The 20915-nt window shown below is 28.6% G+C and overlaps 1 protein-coding gene and 1 non-coding gene across 3 annotated transcripts; one reads left to right on the top strand and one right to left on the bottom strand.

The window, feature by feature from the left end:
* The first annotated feature begins 7311 nt into the window (after window positions 1–7311).
* CtsB (Cathepsin B) lies at window positions 7312–17152 on the top strand. 2 transcript variants are annotated; one of them, XM_090157498.1, is made up of 7 exons: window positions 7312–7408; window positions 9744–9870; window positions 10086–10292; window positions 13187–13302; window positions 14016–14245; window positions 15466–15582; window positions 16826–17152. In XM_090157498.1, the coding sequence occupies exons 1-7, from the start codon at window positions 7404–7406 to the stop codon at window positions 17029–17031; spliced, it is 1008 nt and encodes a 335-aa protein (XP_090013624.1). In that variant the 5' UTR covers window positions 7312–7403; the 3' UTR covers window positions 17032–17152. The 2 variants fall into 2 exon arrangements, with proteins under 2 accessions (XP_090013624.1, XP_090013623.1); XM_090157497.1 differs by lacking the exon at window positions 7312–7408 and adding an exon at window positions 8070–8146.
* On the bottom strand, window positions 10936–11017 carry TRNAL-AAG (transfer RNA leucine (anticodon AAG)). The gene has a single exon. It is a non-coding gene; the product is annotated as a tRNA-Leu (tRNA).
* Window positions 17153–20915: the final 3763 nt, after the last annotated feature.

Genomic DNA, 20915 nt, shown 5'->3' with positions numbered 1-20915 from the left:
TTATATTTATTAAATATTTATAAATTATATTAATTTTATATGTAATTAAATATTTATAAATTATATTTATTAAATATTTATAAATTATATTTATTAAATATTTATAAATTATATTAATTTTATATGTAATTAAATATTTATAAATTATATTAATTTTATATGTAATTAAATATTTATAAATTATATTAATTTTATATGTAATTAAATATTTATAAATAATAATAATTTATAAATATTTAATTAATATAATTTATAAATATTTAATTAATATAATTTATAAATATTTAATTAATTAATATAATTTATAAATATGTAATTAATATAATTTATAAATATTTAATTAATATAATTTAAAAATATTTAATTAATATAATTTATAAATATTTAATTAATATAATTTATAAATATTTAACTAATATAATTTATAAATATTTAATTAATATAATTTATAAATATTTAATTAATATAATTTATAAATATTTAATTAATATAATTTATAAATATGTAATTAATATAATTTATAAATATTTAATTAATATAATTTATAAATATTTAATTAATAAAATTTATAAATATTTAATTAATATAATTTATAAATATTTAATTAATATAATTTATAAATATTTAATTAATATAATTTATAAATATTTAATAAATATAATTTATAAATATTTAATTAATATAATTTATAAATATTTAATTAATATAATTTATAAATATTTAATTAATATAATTTATAAATATTTAATAAATATAATTTATAAATATTTAATTAATATAATTTATAAATATTTAATTAATATAATTTATAAATATTTAATTAATATAATTTATAAATATTTAATAAATATAATTTATAAATATTTAATTAATATAATTTATAAATATTTAATTAATATAATTTATAAATATTTAATTAATATAATTTATAAATATTTAATTAATATAATTTATAAATATTTAATAAATATAATTTATAAATATTTAATTAATATAATTTATAAATATTTAATTAATATAATTTATAAATATTTAATTAATATAATTTATACATATTTAATTAAATACAAGATTAATATAATTTATAAATATTTAATTAAATATAATATTAATATAATTTATAAATATTTAATTAAATATAAGATTAATATAATTTATAAATATTTAATTAAATATAAAATTAATATAATTTATAAATATTTAATTAAATATAAGATTAATATAATTTATAAATATTTAATTAAATATAAGATTAATATAATTTATAAATATTTAATTAAATATAAGATTAATATAATTTATAAATATTTAATTAAATATAAGATTAATATATTTTATAAATATTTAATTAAATATAAGATTAATATAATTTATAAATATTTAATTACATATTAAATATTTATAAATTATATTTATTAAATATTTATAAATTATATTTATTAAATATTTATAAATTATATTTATTAAATATTTATAAATTATATTTATTAAATATTTATAAATTATATTTATTAAATATTTATAAATTATATTTATTAAATATTTATAAATTATATTTATTAAATATTTATAAATTATATTTATTAAATATTTATAAATTATATTTATTAAATATTTATAAATTATATTTATTAAATATTTATAAATTATATTTATTAAATATTTATAAATTATATTTATTAAATATTTATAAATTATATTTATTAAATATTTATAAATTATATTTATTAAATATTTATAAATTATATTTATTAAATATTTATAAATTATATTAATTTTATATGTAATTAAATATTTATAAATTATATTTATTAAATATTTATAAATTATATTTATTAAATATTTATAAATTATATTTATTAAATATTTATAAATTATATTTATTAAATATTTATAAATTATATTTATTAAATATTTATAAATTATATTTATTAAATATTTATAAATTATATTTATTAAATATTTATAAATTATATTTATTAAATATTTATAAATTATATTTATTAAATATTTATAAATTATATTTATTAAATATTTATAAATTATATTTATTAAATATTTATAAATTATATTTATTAAATATTTATAAATTATATTTATTAAATATTTATAAATTATATTAATTTTATATGTAATTAAATATTTATAAATTATATTTATTAAATATTTATAAATTATATTTATTAAATATTTATAAATTATATTTATTAAATATTTATAAATTATATTTATTAAATATTTATAAATTATATTAATTTTATATGTAATTAAATATTTATAAATTATATTTATTAAATATTTATAAATTATATTTATTAAATATTTATAAATTATATTAATTTTATATGTAATTAAATATTTATAAATTATATTAATTTTATATGTAATTAAATATTTATAAATTATATTAATTTTATATGTAATTAAATATTTATAAATTATATTAATTTTATATGTAATTAAATATTTATAAATAATAATAATTTATAAATATTTAATTAATATAATTTATAAATATTTAATTAATATAATTTATAAATATTTAATTAATTAATATAATTTATAAATATGTAATTAATATAATTTATAAATATTTAATTAATATAATTTAAAAATATTTAATTAATATAATTTATAAATATTTAATTAATATAATTTATAAATATTTAACTAATATAATTTATAAATATTTAATTAATATAATTTATAAATATTTAATTAATATAATTTATAAATATTTAATTAATATAATTTATAAATATTTAATTATTATAATTTATAAATATTTAATTAATATAATTTATAAATATTTAATAAATATAATTTATAAATATTTAATTAATATAATTTATAAATATTTAATTAATATAATTTATAAATATTTAATTAATATAATTTATAAATATTTAATTAATATAATTTATAAATATTTAATAAATATAATTTATAAATATTTAATTAATATAATTTATAAATATTTAATTAATATAATTTATAAATATTTAATTAATATAATTTATAAATATTTAATAAATATAATTTATAAATATTTAATTAATATAATTTATAAATATTTAATTAATATAATTTATAAATATTTAATTAATATAATTTATACATATTTAATTAAATACAAGATTAATATAATTTATAAATATTTAATTAAATATAATATTAATATAATTTATAAATATTTAATTAAATATAAGATTAATATAATTTATAAATATTTAATTAAATATAAAATTAATATAATTTATAAATATTTAATTAAATATAAAATTAATATAATTTATAAATATTTAATTAAATATAAGATTAATATAATTTATAAATATTTAATTAAATATAAGATTAATATAATTTATAAATATTTAATTAAATATAAGATTAATATAATTTATAAATATTTAATTAAATATAAGATTAATATATTTTATAAATATTTAATTAAATATAAGATTAATATAATTTATAAATATTTAATTACATACTAAATATTTATAAATTATATTTATTAAATATTTATAAATTATATTTATTAAATATTTATAAATTATATTTATTAAATATTTATAAATTATATTTATTAAATATTTATAAATTATATTTATTAAATATTTATAAATTTTATTTATTAAATATTTATAAATTATATTTATTAAATATTTATAAATTATATTTATTAAATATTTATAAATTATATTTATTAAATATTTATAAATTATATTAATTTTATATGTAATTAAATATTTATAAATTATATTTATTAAATATTTATAAATTATATTTATTAAATATTTATAAATTATATTTATTAAATATTTATAAATTATATTTATTAAATATTTATAAATTATATTTATTAAATATTTATAAATTATATTTATTAAATATTTATAAATTATATTTATTAAATATTTATAAATTATATTTATTAAATATTTATAAATTATATTAATTTTATATGTAATTAAATATTTATAAATTATATTAATTTTATATGTAATTAAATATTTATAAATTATATTAATTTTATATGTAATTAAATATTTATAAATAATAATAATTTATAAATATTTAATTAATATAATTTATAAATATTTAATTAATATAATTTATAAATATTTAATTAATATAATTTATAAATATGTAATTAATATAATTTATAAATATTTAATTAATATAATTTAAAAATATTTAATTAATATAATTTATAAATATTTAATTAATATAATTTATAAATATTTAACTAATATAATTTATAAATATTTAATTAATATAATTTATAAATATTTAATTAATATAATTTATAAATATTTAATTAATATAATTTATAAATATTTAATTAATATAATTTATAAATATGTAATTAATATAATTTATAAATATTTAATTAATATAATTTATAAATATTTAATTAATAAAATTTATAAATATTTAATTAATATAATTTATAAATATTTAATTAATATAATTTATAAATATTTAATTAATATAATTTATAAATATTTAATAAATATAATTTATAAATATTTAATTAATATAATTTATAAATATTTAATTAATATAATTTATAAATATTTAATTAATATAATTTATAAATATTTAATAAATATAATTTATAAATATTTAATTAATATAATTTATAAATATTTAATTAATATAATTTATAAATATTTAATTAATATAATTTATAAATATTTAATAAATATAATTTATAAATATTTAATTAATATAATTTATAAATATTTAATTAATATAATTTATAAATATTTAATTAATATAATTTATACATATTTAATTAAATACAAGATTAATATAATTTATACATATTTAATTAAATACAATATTAATATAATTTATAAATATTTAATTAAATATAATATTAATATAATTTATAAATATTTAATTAAATATAAGATTAATATAATTTATAAATATTTAATTAAATATAAGATTAATATAATTTATAAATATTTAATAAATATAATTTATAAATATTTAATTAATATAATTTATAAATATTTAATTAATATAATTTATAAATATTTAATAAATATAATTTATAAATATTTAATTAATATAATTTATAAATATTTAATTAATATAATTTATAAATATTTAATTAATATAATTTATAAATATTTAATAAATATAATTTATAAATATTTAATTAATATAATTTATAAATATTTAATAAATATAATTTATAAATATTTAATTAATATAATTTATAAATATTTAATTAATATAATTTATAAATATTTAATTAATATAATTTATACATATTTAATTAAATACAAGATTAATATAATTTATAAATATTTAATTAAATATAATATTAATATAATTTATAAATATTTAATTAAATATAAGATTAATATAATTTATAAATATTTAATTAAATATAAAATTAATATAATTTATAAATATTTAATTAAATATAAGATTAATATAATTTATAAATATTTAATTAAATATAAGATTAATATAATTTATAAATATTTAATTAAATATAAGATTAATATAATTTATAAATATTTAATTAAATATAAGATTAATATATTTTATAAATATTTAATTAAATATAAGATTAATATAATTTATAAATATTTAGTTAAATAGAAGATTAATATAATTTATAAATATTTAATTAAATATAAGATTAATACAATTTATAAATATTTAAAATGATGTAGAATAAATTATAGTACCTAACGTTATAACTTCGTAAAGGACATTCGCCAAAGCTGTTTTTTAGAGTAAATCTCTTGCACTAGGCAGACCCGGGTTCGATTCCCGGCTGGCGCCAATAAATCGCAAATTGATACTAAGACGAATACCGTGTAAAATTGGTGGAAACCCTGCCATTGGACGTTGAGAGGTTGCATAGCATTCAGCACTCGGTCCGTCCAAAAGTCATTTTGAAGAAGTTTGATATAAAACGCCCGTACAAACCAGACAGACTCCACATCCACAACCATCATAACACAAACACAACAAACTTAACACCCACAACCGTCATAACATGAAATCAACATTCACACCCTACACATAAACATTACAATAATGAAATACCCAATCAAACTGAGTTAAAACCGTCGCGACGGTGAGCGATAACGAAAAAAAAACACCAATCAAACCCAACCGCAAATTAATCCGTTAACGCTCACCGTCACACGGTGGTCTTGCCAATCCTACGAGAAACTGCGAACGCAATGATTAACCTTTGCACGTGACAGACAGACACGGTGATTGTATAATCCCTCCCATGCGAACGGAGAAACTATAAATATGGTGTACAACAACACCTTTGGTGGAACTATTTTATTATTGTAATTACTTTTATTTAAAAAAACATATATTCGTTTTAACTCCCTAAACTTATAAATCAATATACTATTGGTAAAAATCAAGCACTAAAGCGGATTTTACAACTATTTAAAAAATTTCCAAAATGGCGTCTATTGGGTGTGGGTATGGCATGGGATGATGGTAGAGTTGATCTGGACCTCAGTGGATTGATCGACGATATTAGAAGGGAAGAAATTAAAAGAAAATGTTTTGGCCTGGATGGTTCGACTGTAACTTCAGACTACACTTCATTTAAAACAGATATATGCAATCTCGAATTATCTTTAATTTTGCGTAAAAATGCGATTAGAACCAGAGCACGTGAATCCGGGTGAATATCTCGAGGCGTATTTTCGAAGGAAACAAAATGGAATCTAAATCTTGAGGTCTTGTGATCTCGGTTCCAGGGACCCCTATTGATACTAAGTCAAGTGCTGCTACATCAATTCTGCTCCGCGAAAACACTTTATTTCTTACTGATTTCGGTTACTAAGAAGATAAAGCTCGATAATTTACTTCGACAGAAAGTTAACGAATACATTGTTCTAAGAACATAGTCTATATTTTTTATGTGTTTCGTCTCTGGCTCAACTCTTCTATAATATATCTTTGAGCTCGTCTCAAGCTCAACTCTCATATAATATATTTTTGAGCTCATCTCGGGCTCAACTCATCGATAATACGTCATTGATCTCGTCTCTGGCTATACTCTTCGATGACATATCGTTCAGCTCGGTTTATTTCTAAAATTACGTCAAACATTGCTCATAAATGTTTCAATAGACTCAGCTCAATGAAAAAATGATGGTCTGGTATCAGAATCGTGATTTTTACTAACATGTATTATAAGGTACTCGGTCTCAAACTCACGTTCGGTCTCAAATTTGAGACGAGCCCGCGCCGCTAGGCTAGGATCGTACGCGTTTTGATTCGTCGCTCTATCATATTATCGTGTTCAGAACTTCAGATTGATAATCTCTGTGTCCTGAAGTGGTATAAGACTCGACTCAACGCTTTGTTTCAATATTCATCTTCACGAATAGCTGATGAGGTAAGTGCACTCTTTATTGATCAATTTTTTAAATTTTGAGATTCTTTTCGTAGATTAAAAAACGTAACGCCGTTTTTGTTACTTCGAATAACAGCAGTTTTGGCGAAATTGTCATTCAAACCCCAAAAAGACTTCGTCTATCAACGAATTTTACATATTGCCACCAGGCTTAGCTGAATCTTGGGCTAACTAGCGCTAGTTATGCTAAAATTAAATTGTAGGCGAGTTAGCAGTCTTTTCTTATTTAGTTCATACACCCTTTAAAGCACGAGGACGGAAGAGGGTGGAAAAAGGAATTCGCCTTTTCAGTGAGGCTCGAGCCACCTCACGACTAACGACAGAAGCCACTTAGTTGCTGGTGTTTGATTTGCTAAGCAAACGCTAAGTTCAGCTTTCCGAGGTTATAGTTAAGTGGCTCTATGTTAACTGAAAAAGCATATTACTTGGTTAGTTTCCCAACTCACGGTGATAACCAATTGAAAATTTTCTAAAGTCTACATGTATGACTTATGACGAGTTATAGACTTATGATAGTAGGGAAGGTTTTTCTTAACTACAAAAGGATGATCTCTCATAATGGTAACTTCCCTGTAAAGGCTCTGCCTCCGTGGTTGTCTGCAATTTAATAGGGAACCCTACATCTCCTTAGATAACTTAAAGCAAGTGTCTGCTCTAGCGTAGTACCTGGAGGGTACGATAGATGTCGCTTTCAGCAGCTTCTCCAAACGAATGTATTAGGTACGATTGGCTTCGATTTTCTACGCTTACAAAGGGGAACTAATTGACTACACATGTATTAGCGGCTGGTTTTTGAATTTCACACGTTCACCGTCTTTTGACCGAGGCTTAGCGACAAAATTTTAATCGTAAATTATAATAAATATCTTTTTAATTGAACAAAAACAAGTTGGAATATGAAAAGGAGCACACTCGCATTATGTTTATCCGGATTCTCGTCGGTTGATAAGATTAAAATATTTTGGGCTGCGGCTTCGATAGGAGAGTCAACAAATCTTACAGTATCTAACTTATCAATAATACAGATTAGAATTTTGGGGTACTGCAAATAATACCAAGGGTGTTTAGCGAGATCAGTACACCCAAGTCCACAAAGAGGTACATCTACGATTTAAAAAATTTTGACCGTAGAAGCGCTGTTAATTGACATTTAAGATGAAAATGTGTAAGAGCCCGCGGATATTCTACTGCTTTATTAAAAAATTGGCACAAGTGCGACTTTTCCATGGGTGTTCCTAATAGCCTTGTGGCCCAGCTGATCCGTACAAGGAAGATTCCACAAAACTCAATGGTAAAACTATTATAGCAGTATATGATGAGGGCAGATTGGGCAGAGTATGAATTGACACTTAAGTTACTGCCCTCTTAAATACCCCAAGTTGTAAAAACTTTTAATACTGTCTTTAATAGAGAATTTGGAAGTAAATGCACGTTTCTTCAGTACACTATAAAGAAATACTTAAGTTAACAATAATAATCAGCTAAGCTAATACCCAAAGCACCACCCAAGTCATCTAGCGACTTTTAATGCCTATTAAATCCGGTGGCCTGGGTTACAATGCGTAGGAGGGTGGTGGAAAGCCCTTCATGCCACGCGAGCCAACAGCTCCCGACACTCACTATTACCGTTAACCTCAACAAGTTGACATACCTATCTCTTACTTCAATGTAAGTACAACTACTGACTGTTCGTCAGTATTTCCGGGCTCAGCTAAACGGGTATAATCGCGGGTGAAGGGTTTATTACGATCTCAGGTGTCCTTACTCTTAAGTATTTATCGTAACGCCATCTATGGAAGGTTTTCGAAAGCATTTGAGTTTTTTTAACAATAGGAGAAAATAAAGTTCAATGCTGATTATTTCTCTATTCTACCAAAAGTGACATAAGACCCAAAAGTGTGTCAACTCTACCTTTGCGCCCGTTAAAATATTTACTGAGAGCTAGTCTCACAATAGACTACATAACCTACTAGTTGGAATAGTACTAGCAACGATATATTTAGTCTATGGTCTACCGCGATTTTATCTCTTCGATTTATTATCCCGTAGACATACGTTCTAAAACGCCTCACTTGGCGCCGCTGAAGTGGAGGAAATTTCAAATTTTGATGACGTATTTTCAACCCCCTCTTCCACTCCCTCTTTTTACTTCGCGACAAGCTCTCATTAAACGTTATACCGTACTGACACACTTTTGGGTCAATGTCGCTTTTGATTCTACTACTAGATGGCGCGTACGTCACTGCAGACCGTGTTACTGAAACGTGAATTGCTAGCGCTTTTTTAAAATGGTATTACAATTGCGTATCTTTTGAAGAATGAAGTTCCTGATTGCTTTGGCGTTTTTGGGAATCGCCGCCAGCCGGGTCATCGTCCCTCGCACGGTGCACCCTCTGTCTCAAAAGATGATCGACTACATTAACTACATCAACACCACATGGACGGTAACCCCCATTTTAAGATTTTGTAGTATTAATTTAAAATTTAAATGGCACGTACAAGATATTATGAAAAGTTAAAGCTTTTGTAGATTTATTTGTTATTGAAGAAAGATTTCAAGATTTTAAAAAATAACTTTATGCCTCGAAGGGGTTTTGAAAAGAGGATATTCACGAAGTCCGGCTCAATCGTTAAAATGTCTCGATTTATACTCTGACAGGCTGGACGAAACTTCGACGAGAAGATCTCGATGAAGTACATCCGAGGTTTGATGGGAGTGCACGCCGAGAGCTCTCAATACAAACTTCCCGAGAAATACATCGAAATTCGCAAAGACATCCCCGACAACTTCGACTCCAGAACCCAATGGCCAAACTGCAAATCCATCGCCGAGATTAGAGACCAAGGCTCTTGCGGCTCATGTTGGGTAAGACTTGGCCCAAAGACTATAAAGCCCCAGGAATGGAAGGATTGATATTATTGGCCGCGTGTTTTGTCTGCGCTAGAAACTTCCAGCAAAGCAAATCAGAGTAACCGGAAACGGTTGCCGCAACCCGGTCTCTCTTTATAAACGAGTGGCGCAAAAGTTCCACTAGACGGAGCTACACCTTCCATTCCTGGGGTTTTATATTCTTTGCTTGGCCGCTTATTAATATAAGAACGCCACATGATCACACGCAGCGTCCCCTCTTGGCAATAATACGCAACACCCCACTTTCGAGCCTCTGTTTTTGAAACCTTAATGTAAATAGTAATAATGTTAAGAGCTGCCAGGTGGCGTAACTGACGTCATTTTTATAACATAGGGTTCATGATCAAGAAGCTGGTAATTATCACTTATAAAACTCTTCTTAATCGGATCTTGATAAACGTGAGAATATCTCCAAGCATTCTCACTTGGTACAATTTTAAACTGGTGTTAATTTTTTCAAAATGAAAAAATGGCTGGATTGCGGTTTTCTTAAACCGACCCGATTTTAAGCTTAATTTAAATTAACGTATCAATCGATTTCGTTGTAATTTAAATTCAATAATAGTTCTCAATTTTCAATTGATATAAAAATATTTATTGGCAGCGGTGGGATTCGAACCCACGCCTCCGAAGAGACTGGTGCCTTAAACCAGCGCCTTAGACCGCTCGGCCACGCTACCCCTACCAATATAAGTTAATTATCTTTTTTTACGATAATAGCTGGGTTGTTCGTTTCCAGATAAGGTTTTCCCACAGCTTTATCACCTTGAACTAGAACAATCGGCTAACATTACCGTACAAAAGCGATTTATCAAATAAAAGGCTAATTGACTTAAATAAATCCGATATCATTATTATCAGGAAAACTAAATATGTATGCACTCGGAATGAATAAGGACCCATCGCCACCGTGCTCCGAAACTCCGAAAGCTCCTTTTATCAAATTAATTGGCTGGCTGCCGAAGATGAAAACTCGGAAAATAGGTTTACCAGAAACTGAATTTATGAAACCCCTCGAGAAACCCCGATTAGTACTTAAAGTGTTGGTTGCACGAAAAATCGATAGTAATAAAAACGAATGAATGCGGGCTTGTTTTGAAGCCCAGGACGTTCTCTTTCCAAAAATGTCATTGTCGAAACAAATTTCGAAGCCTAAGTGTATTAACTTTGAGTACAAAACTGACCTTTTTCGCTCACCAAAATACTGAAATTTTCGGCGAATTTCTCTCCTCCGTAGCACGAGCAATTTGGGGCAAATCAAAGCTGTAGTTTTATTCTTAAAATAGAAGGAACTGAAGTGGAGGGATTCTGCTTACTTGTAGAAGTTTTCAAACCAGAGGTTTTTAATTATAATATTAGAGAAGAATTTACAAAGAGCCTTCGGTTTCATATCTTTTTCTACTAGGTAGGCTTGTGTATGCGTATTTCAATTACTACTGCGTAGAACTTTTTCCTGGGTGATAAATCAACCAGCTTTTAATCCCAGATGTAAGGAAATGTATTACAGACAATTAGCCAATGATACGCTTCGCATTTTCTGACGTCATGGGTGCCGAGAAGAATTTTAGAAGTGTGGAAATTCGCTGAAAAACTCGATTTCCACCATTTCGACTTCTTTTTATAATAATTCAAAGACCACTAACCGATTTTGATGAAATTTTCTGTACTTGCTATAAAATGTTTAATCTTTCTAATGAATCATTAATTAGCCATAGCTAAAATTTCGTGCAACCAACACTTTAATTACACCATGGGCCAATATCTTTTATGAATGCATCCGAACATTCTCACTTGGTCAAAAAGGGGGGATATTATAAATAAAAATGGCAGCTAATATTCTAATCAGTTTACTTGATGCTGAAGAAAATAAACAATATAATATTTTTGTGGATGGAAATGAATTTCAGAGAATATAGAATGGTTCGTAAATTTCCGATGAATAATTTCCTTTTAAATTATAAATAAAATGTTTTCTTCCTTCATATATTGTCGTGAAATCGTGTAAAAATAATATTTAATATCAAAGGCTTAGTTTACAACGTTCGTGGCATTCTCGTAAGCCGCCATCTTTAGCAGAATCTTTTTACATTTGACGCATTTTAGCAAGTTCTCACGGGAGAAAAATTCTCACTAAGAACTCTTCTCAAGAGAAGAATTCCTTCTCAGAATTTTGATGCGCCCCTGGCCACTTTTTAGCGAGTTCTCAAGGGGAGAAAAATTATAAACAAAATTAATAATTAGCCAAGCTAATACCTCAGGCACCATCAAGTCAGCCAACAGCTTTCTCAACAATTCTCTATGGAAAGCGAAAGAAATCGGGGCCAGCCCCGTTAACCACCGGGGAGAGAATTTGCTAACTCAACGCAAATGGAATTGTTCCGAGGAACCCTTTTCAAATGAAGAATCTCTTCTCAGCTTCTCGGCATGAATACGGAACATCGTACAGTGAGGGGCACCGCTCCTCTCATTGTGAGCGCTTTCGTTATTATGAGTGAAATTGAGCGGAAAAATGTTTTTTTAAAAGAGCGCGAAACGAAAATGAGTGGAGTGCCGATTTTACCGCTCAAAAAAGAGCGAAAAGAGAGGAGAGCGGTGAGTGAGCTGAGCTGCTCTTTGACGAAAATGCCCAACACTGACACCATACGTGTGGGCGTCTGTTTTTTTTTAAATCTGAATATAAAAAATAGTAATATCCTTAACAGCTGAAGGTTACGCAGCCTACCTCAATTGTAAACATGTCCGCACGTTGTTAAACAGCACACGTACTCACAGTTATGCCTATCTTTCCCCCATAAAGAAAGTATTTTGGTAATAATTACTTTATTATTATTATCTGTCCTTCTTGTTAGGCCTTTGGAGCTGTGGAAGCCATGTCCGATCGTTACTGCATCGCGTCCAATGGAAAAGTCAATGTTCATGTATCTTCCGAAGACCTGTTGACGTGTTGCTCTGGCTGCGGATTTGGGTAAGGGTCATTTAAGTACTTATTAATAATAATAGTAATAATAATAATAATAATAATAATAAGAATAATAATCAGGATTCAGGCACCACCTTAGGCCTAAGTCATCAAGCGACTTTTAAAGCCATTAACTCAGGTAGCCGGGTTACAATGCGTAGGAGGGTGGTGGCAAGCCCTCCATGCAAAGCGAACCAACATCTGCCTATTACATTTAACATCTTGCGGTTGCAACAAAACATGCACTGATGTTATTAGTTTTTGTGGGCAGTTTATTTTCTTTGCTGTCAGAAATGCACAATTGTTTTTCTTTCATTTGATATTTTCTAAATCTCCAGCCAGAACCTTTTGAAAAAGATAAGGTGGCCATAGTGTGCATTTTTCATAATTTGACACTACCATAAATGGAATAGTAACAGAGTAGTAAGTTATCATAATTATTACACAATTCATGAAATGAGTAAGGTTTCTCACTCGTATCTAAATGTTTAAAATTGGACCAAATCTTCATCCCTTCTCACGCCAAAGGGGGGAAAGCACCAAAGCAAAAGCCTTTAGAAGGATTGTAGAAATATCGGAAGAGTTTCGCCAAATAGCATCTGCAGTAGCTGCTAGGTGATGGGAAGTGGCAGACATAGTGAAGGGAAATGGCGGCGCCCACGTTTTGCCGTGAAATGAGCGTATTCGTTTGCAACTAACGTGCCTAAATTGTTTTTCAGATGCAATGGCGGATTCCCGGGCTCCGCTTGGGAATACTGGAAGAGCGATGGCATTGTTAGTGGAGGTCAATACGGAACGCAGCAAGGGTGCCAAACGTACAAGGTCGCCCCTTGCGAGCACCATACCACTGGACAGCGTCCTCCTTGCTCCGAAGGCGGAGAGACCCCGAAATGTGTGCACATGTGCGAGAAAGGATTCAACTCGAGTTACAATGATGACAAACATTACGGTGCGTAATAGTACGGTGTTTCGAAGTGGTAAATAACTGGTGTCAAATAGTGTGAAAAATAGTGGTAAATACCGACATGGCCAATAATACCATATACTGGCTAATATGGCCAATCATGTTTTCTATAAATGCCGAAATATCTTTATGAAGCAATGACAGATTTGGGCTATTTTAGTCAAATACATTGGAGTAGTTGACAGATTTGGGCTATTTTAGTCAAATACATTGGAGTAGTTGACAGACTTGGGCTATTTTAGTCCAGTTTCATTGGAGTAGTTGGCAGATTTGGGCTATTTTAGTCAAGTACATTGGAGTAGTTGACAGATTTGGGCTATTTTAGTCAAGTACATTGGAGTAGTTGACAGATTTTGAGTTAGAAAAAAGATTATAGTTCCTTTTTTATCGAGCTAACGGTTTTCCTGAAACCTTCTGTGTCGTCTGCTAAATTCTTCTTTCACTTCCACGCCACCTATTTCTTTTGGGAAAAATTATTTCAAATCTCAAAATTTCACCATGTAAATTATTTATAGTTAGTATATTTTTTTATCATTTTAATGCAATTATTTATTATTAGTCACTTTTACCACTATTTTCTTCTCATTATTATTTTTTTCGCATAAGTTTGTCAGTTTCTTATCTTCCGCGTTTTGACAATGACTACACCTTTTGGGTTGACTTCAGAATACGACATTATACGCAACAAGTCCTCTTTGTCTCTTCGTCATAGTGAGCGCGTGCAGGGCTTTCTGTCACCGCATAGGACCGGCGAGTGCAGTGCTTTCAGTTAAGGCATAGGACCAGGGGCTTGTCAACGAGAGCGAGGGCAAAAACAATATTAAAAGCACATACCTTGTTAAATAAGCTGCGTCCGAAAAAAAGACGAGAGATAGAAAACTGGTTGGAAAATAAGAATCCTGAATGAACTACACCTCTAACCAAAGTCTGCCCTAGGAAAAAGTAGTGCCCCCCGCTGCCCCCGGGGTTGGCACGCCCCTTCATAGCACCGGCGCGTGAAAGGCTTATTTTTGAAATTCAAAACTTTTCTGTGGCCCTTTGATCGAGGCTGACACTGGGGAAATTTTTCCGTTTAACCGTCCCAAAACCCAATTATGAAGTTTGGAAGCACCTGGTTTAGAAGGAATTTAAATACTTGATAGTAATTACGAAGTTATGTCTATTTCATTATTTTACAAGATTGCTTTTCTCGCTACTTCGTGCAGGTCAGTCAGCTTACTCGATTTCATCGAATGTCCAGAAGATCCAAACTGAAATAATGACCAACGGCCCCGTCGAAGCCGATTTCACCGTTTACGCTGATTTCCCCAACTACAAATCTGGTACGTACTTCAACTGATCTATACTTGATGAATTGTCCGCTGTTTCAAAATGGTTTTGAAGTGTACATAAAGTCAGGTCGAGGCCAAGGCGATAAGTTAATAATCTGTTGGATTTGAGTCTGCTAAGCAGACGCCTTTATGTTTAATAATAGCAAAGCATCTGCGACGAATTAGCAGACGGTGAATTAGTGTCATTAAACGTCGCTCGATGACTTGGTGGGTGGTGCCTCGGGTATTACCGCTTAGCCTAGCTTATTATTATTATTATGAAATCCAGCAGTCTATGAACTTCTCGTGTTGGCCGTTTCATAATGCCATGTCCACTGGAATGGCAATTGTTTTGTGATTTAATAGTAGCTCCACCGTCGTTAGATCAAAGTGTTGTACCTTTTCGAATTAGCTGTGACACATTTCTCATCACGTCCAGAATTTAACTTAAGTTATGTACTCAAGGTTATTCAACTGAAATTGAAAACTCTGAAACCCCAGGTGGTATCGCAGATTCAACAAATTAATTCAGTACCTAAAAATATGGATGGCGGAGATTCTAGACCCCAGCCTCACATACTTTCCACCAAAAGTTCTTTAGCTTGCGATTTTCCCTGATACTCTCTCACACATTCGATTACTATCTGTTTTTGCGCTTTTTAAATTAAAAACAGGCTAGCTTTCGCTACGATGTATGCTATGATGGTACCAAAGGCTATTGCTTTTGGGTGCTCACTCGTAGCGTCGTAGCCATACGTCTTAGCTAAGCCCCACCTTGAAACGATAGCCATTAAATTAATTTGACTCACAGATCATGAGGCAAAATAGCACGATCTTGCGAAATAATGATGTACTCGCCATGGACGACTTAATGTCATGGCCGACCTACACGCGTTACCATAGCAACGAACGCAAGCAACACCCACGACCAAGCTACGAATTGATACATATTATTAAGTACCTGAATGCATTCTTGGTTAAACTAATATCCTTAGTAACATAATAACATAAGTATGACAATTCTAATTGTTTTAATGTTAAGTTTCCTGACTAACGTATTGTAACACTCTCCAAGTAGGTGAAAAATTTTGCCATTTTTCATATTGGCTTTACAAGTCGCTAGTTGACTTAGGCCTATGGTGGTGCATTGGGTATTAGCTCAGCTGATTATTATTATTACTACTTACTACTGTTATATTACTTTTGTAATATAAAAATTTCAAACACAACAACTGGATATCTTTTTTGTTCGTAGGTGTCTATCAGCGTCACAGCAGCGAAGTTCTTGGAGGTCACGCGGTGCGCATTCTCGGGTGGGGCGTCGAAGATAGCACCCCTTACTGGCTGGTCGCCAACTCCTGGAACTACGACTGGGGTGCACAGGGGTTCTTCAAAATCCTTCGAGGATCCGACGAATGCGGAATCGAAAGCGACATCAACGGCGGTCTGCCGAAACTTTGAAGATTTTAAAGAATTTCTAAATTAATAAATTCAATTATTGTCATATGATTTGTCAACAAAGTTTATTAAATTACAAAAAAAATCTTGTTATTAAAACGATTAAAATGTGTTCTAATTTTTAGTCGAATAGTTCTTTTTATAAAGTAACGTGTCCTTCTGGTGTTAAATGTGGCTCTTATGCCACAGTCTCTTACTTTTACAAGTCTACTGTCGCGATGAATATAGGTTTATCTAGCGCGCGTGAAAATCGCTTGTGCTCTTGTGACGTAAGAGCAATATTTTAACAAGTTGGGCAAGATAACGTTTTATTTTATAAAATCAACTATTGCATTAGGTAGTTTCTCCTCAGTCGTTAGGATGGGAAGGGGTTCCTTATTACAATGTTGGTCACGCGTGGGGCACTCAGAAATTGTTTGGATGGGCATCATTTTGAAACTTGGCTAGTTTCATTGGCTTAGCGCGAAATTCATTTCGATAATTTAAAAAGGTATATTTTGGATTGAACGAAAATAGGTATATAAATTAACAGCAAATACCTGTATTAATGATTATCAACAGATTTGGTGGTAGTAGAGATTTTTTCTAGGTATTACAAATAATTTTCGTCGCCTGTTAAAACGAACAATCCCAGAAATGTTTTGTGGATAGTCTGAGTCCAAGGTTACTGGATAAATTCGCTAAATGCCTACGTTATTTATAGATGTCGATGCGCGCTAATTTTTTTAATATTTTTTTTCGGGTATTTCGAGTTCGCCAAAATCTGTCAGTAGGGGCACTCTTCGCAATTGTGATTTATGTCACACGGTTCGATTCGAAGAGTTTACGCGCCTTTTTTTCGAGGCGCTATATGTAGCAGAGCAGACGACTCGAGGAGGCTCTAAGGTGATGAAGAGCAATTGGTTGAAACTAGATGCTGCTTTAGGAACTATTAAAAGGTTCGTAATTTTTAACAATTACAAAGATTTAATGTGTAAAATTAAAACAGTAAATATTGCGAAATTATACATGAAACCAATAGGTATTAACAATTCTTTCTTGTTGATAGATTTTCTGTTAAGCATTTGTATTGAAAACGTTGGTTTTAATTTTTAGGAAAACATGGTAAAGTGTGTTGTACCATCATGCAACGAAAGCAATCAAAATAACAAAAGAAAACCACAAGAAGACAAACTAGGTATTAGTTTCTTCAGCTTTCCAATACAACAAGATAAAAGAAAGCTATGGGTTTATTAGACCTCTTTTAACTAACTTCCCGATTGATACTACAGATGTTAATGGAAAACGCAAAAAATTAGATAAAGAACCTTGTAAACCTTGTAACCCTTCAGGTTCATTTTCCCCCGCATACTTACATTTTTTTTATTTTTCTGTGTTATTTACTTTTGCTGTTACATTTCCCCCGCAACTCTTGACCCTCTATATTAACAGTTATAATTAAGTATTCGTAAAACCCTATACATCAAATGTCTTAATATTCAAAGACCTAATTAATAAAATTCAATCTCACATATAATTAAATTTATGATAAATTTAAAACTTAAATAACTTTTTAACGCTGCGTACAAATTAAATATAGTTTATAAATCTTATAGAACTCAATGAACCCCCACTATTAAATATAAAATTAAGATAATTAATTAAACGGGGTACTTAATATAAATTATTAACTAAATCCCTGCCTTCAGCAAGAAAAAAATAAGAGCCCTCAATTTATGGAGATAATTGGCGTCTTTTCCCTCGTTTTATTACCGTGGTACAATACTTTCCGAGCCAACCACATTCAAGTTTTTCTCGGAAATTTTTCGAACTAAACCTAGAGGTCGGTAACGGTTAATCATTATCCATGATTAAGTTGATTTTTTTGAGAAAAAAGTGTAAACAAAGAAATTTACCGGTTAATATTTCGGAAAATGATTAAAAAATATGTATTATTCGTAAAATTTGAGCTTTTTATCGAAAAAAACGTCGTTTTTCCGATTAATTTTACAAATTTATAAAAATATTAATCGGATAATACAGAAATATAAATTACTTGATAAAAATTTTTTACGAATATCTTTGAGAGCTTTATCTATTGAATAAAAGTTAACCATCCCCGACCTCTAACTAAACCAGTAATGTCCCCTCAACTCACAGCGATCCCACGGAACCAGTGTCATGTTAGCGGGTCTTTAGCCCACTACCAGATAACCCGGATCCAACAAAAGCGCACGTTTTCCAAGGCCAGGTCATAGGTCGAAAGTGTGCCTGGACACTTATGCTTGACAACAAAATAAAGATAACCTCGTGATTTCTTGGTACCTTCTCCCCCAACAAACCCTGGGACCCCCGAAATCACTTGGAACCAACCCCAGGGGACCTTTCGTGGGTCAGACAACGTCATACATCCCATGACAGGACACGAGTCTTGGGTGCACCAATGACCCAAATAAAATGCGAGGTCACCAATTACTTTTCATTTTCAACTCCGCCCTAAAATCCCCGGAACAAAACCAAGTGACAGAGCCCCAAAAAGACAGAATTTGGATTCTCGACAGAATTCGGATTCTAAAAAGAAGAGAAGTCTGATCTGACTAGCCATGTAAGGATACTTTCAAAACTCGGACAGTCGAATGCGCGATCTGTCCAGAGTATTCCGACCAGAAGAGCATGGTCCAAACTGCTATGAATCCGGGAAAAGAAATGCCCTCAACACCCTCAAATCACCTGTTGATCACCCAAAAACTATACGTTCCGAGAGAAGAAAACCAGATGACCGAGACCGATTCCTTCGCCTAACCAGACGTTTCAGACCGAAACCCGAAGTACCTACACTCTTAAAAAGTGTAACACTTTTAAATATTATGGTAAAGTAATGGGGATTTTAAATTATGGTTAAGTTGTCTAGGGGTCATTAATTATAATAATTAGGATTAGGATTAAGTGTTACATTAAATGAATAAAATAGGGAGTTAAATGGTTACTATAATAAAATAATGAATAAACATAAGAAGCAAATCAAAAGTATGTACAACAAGAAATATATTTACACGAACACAAAGAAAGTATATTTACAAAAACATGTCCGTCTCGCGGAAGCTTGTCCGAGAGGGCCAAAGTCACGGCGCGCACACACATCTCAAAACCACATCGCGTCTTCTTAGTCGCAATCTCAATTCTGTCTTTTCCTCGCTCGGGTCGGAGGTTTCACCCCTACGATGGGTATTGCGAAATCGGTGGCAACTTCCTTGCCAGAGCGAGGAAAGTTTTTGGCGACACCATACGCCCGAGGTAGCGTTATATGTTCAGGGAGAGTAAAATACGTTACAAAAGGTTTATTTGTTTTCAACCCAAAATGGGTTAAAATTCAGCCCAAACCTGGGTCCGTATTTACCCAGCCCAAAATTTGGGTTGTTTAGACTCAACCCATTAAAGATTAAAAATTCAACTTAATTTTGGGTTGAAATCTACCCCACCTTGGGTTGAAATCTACCCCGCCTTGGGTTGAGATCTACCCCGCCTTGGGTTGAAATGGACCTTGGGTTGAGATCTACCCCGCCTTGGGTTGAGATCTACCCCGCCTTGGGTTGAGATCTACCCCGCTTTGGGTTGAAATCTCCCCGCCTTGGGTTGAAATGGACCCCGCCTTGGGTTGAGATCTACCCCGCCTTGGGTTGAAATGGACCTTGGGTTGAGATCTACCCCGCCTTGGGTTGAGATCTACCCCGCCTTGGGTTGAGATCTACCCCGCTTTGGGTTGAAATCTCCCCGCCTTGGGTTGAAATGGACCCCGCCTTGGGTGGAAATCTACCCCGCCTTGGGTTGAAATGGGCCCCGCCTTGGGTTGAAATGGACCCCGCCTCACAGTGTTTTAAAATCGACTTTTTGCGGCCAAAATTAAATAC

This window comes from Leiobunum rupestre, chromosome 8 (assembly GCF_980474605.1).
Source record: "Leiobunum rupestre chromosome 8, qqLeiRupe1.1.hap1, whole genome shotgun sequence".
NCBI lineage: Eukaryota > Metazoa > Arthropoda > Arachnida > Opiliones > Sclerosomatidae > Leiobunum > Leiobunum rupestre.
This window is presented reverse-complemented; position numbering and strand designations above follow the sequence as displayed.

Bases quoted from the DNA above. Each gene is read 5' to 3' on its own strand.
- CtsB (XM_090157497.1), top strand. From the start codon at position 8,109: ATGTCGCTTTCAGCAGCTTCTCCAAACGAATGTATTAG. The intron at 9,871-10,085 runs GTAACCCCCATT...ATACTCTGACAG, and splicing joins ACATCAACACCACATGGACG to GCTGGACGAAACTTCGACGA. The intron at 15,583-16,825 runs GTACGTACTTCA...TTTTGTTCGTAG, and splicing joins TTTCCCCAACTACAAATCTG to GTGTCTATCAGCGTCACAGC.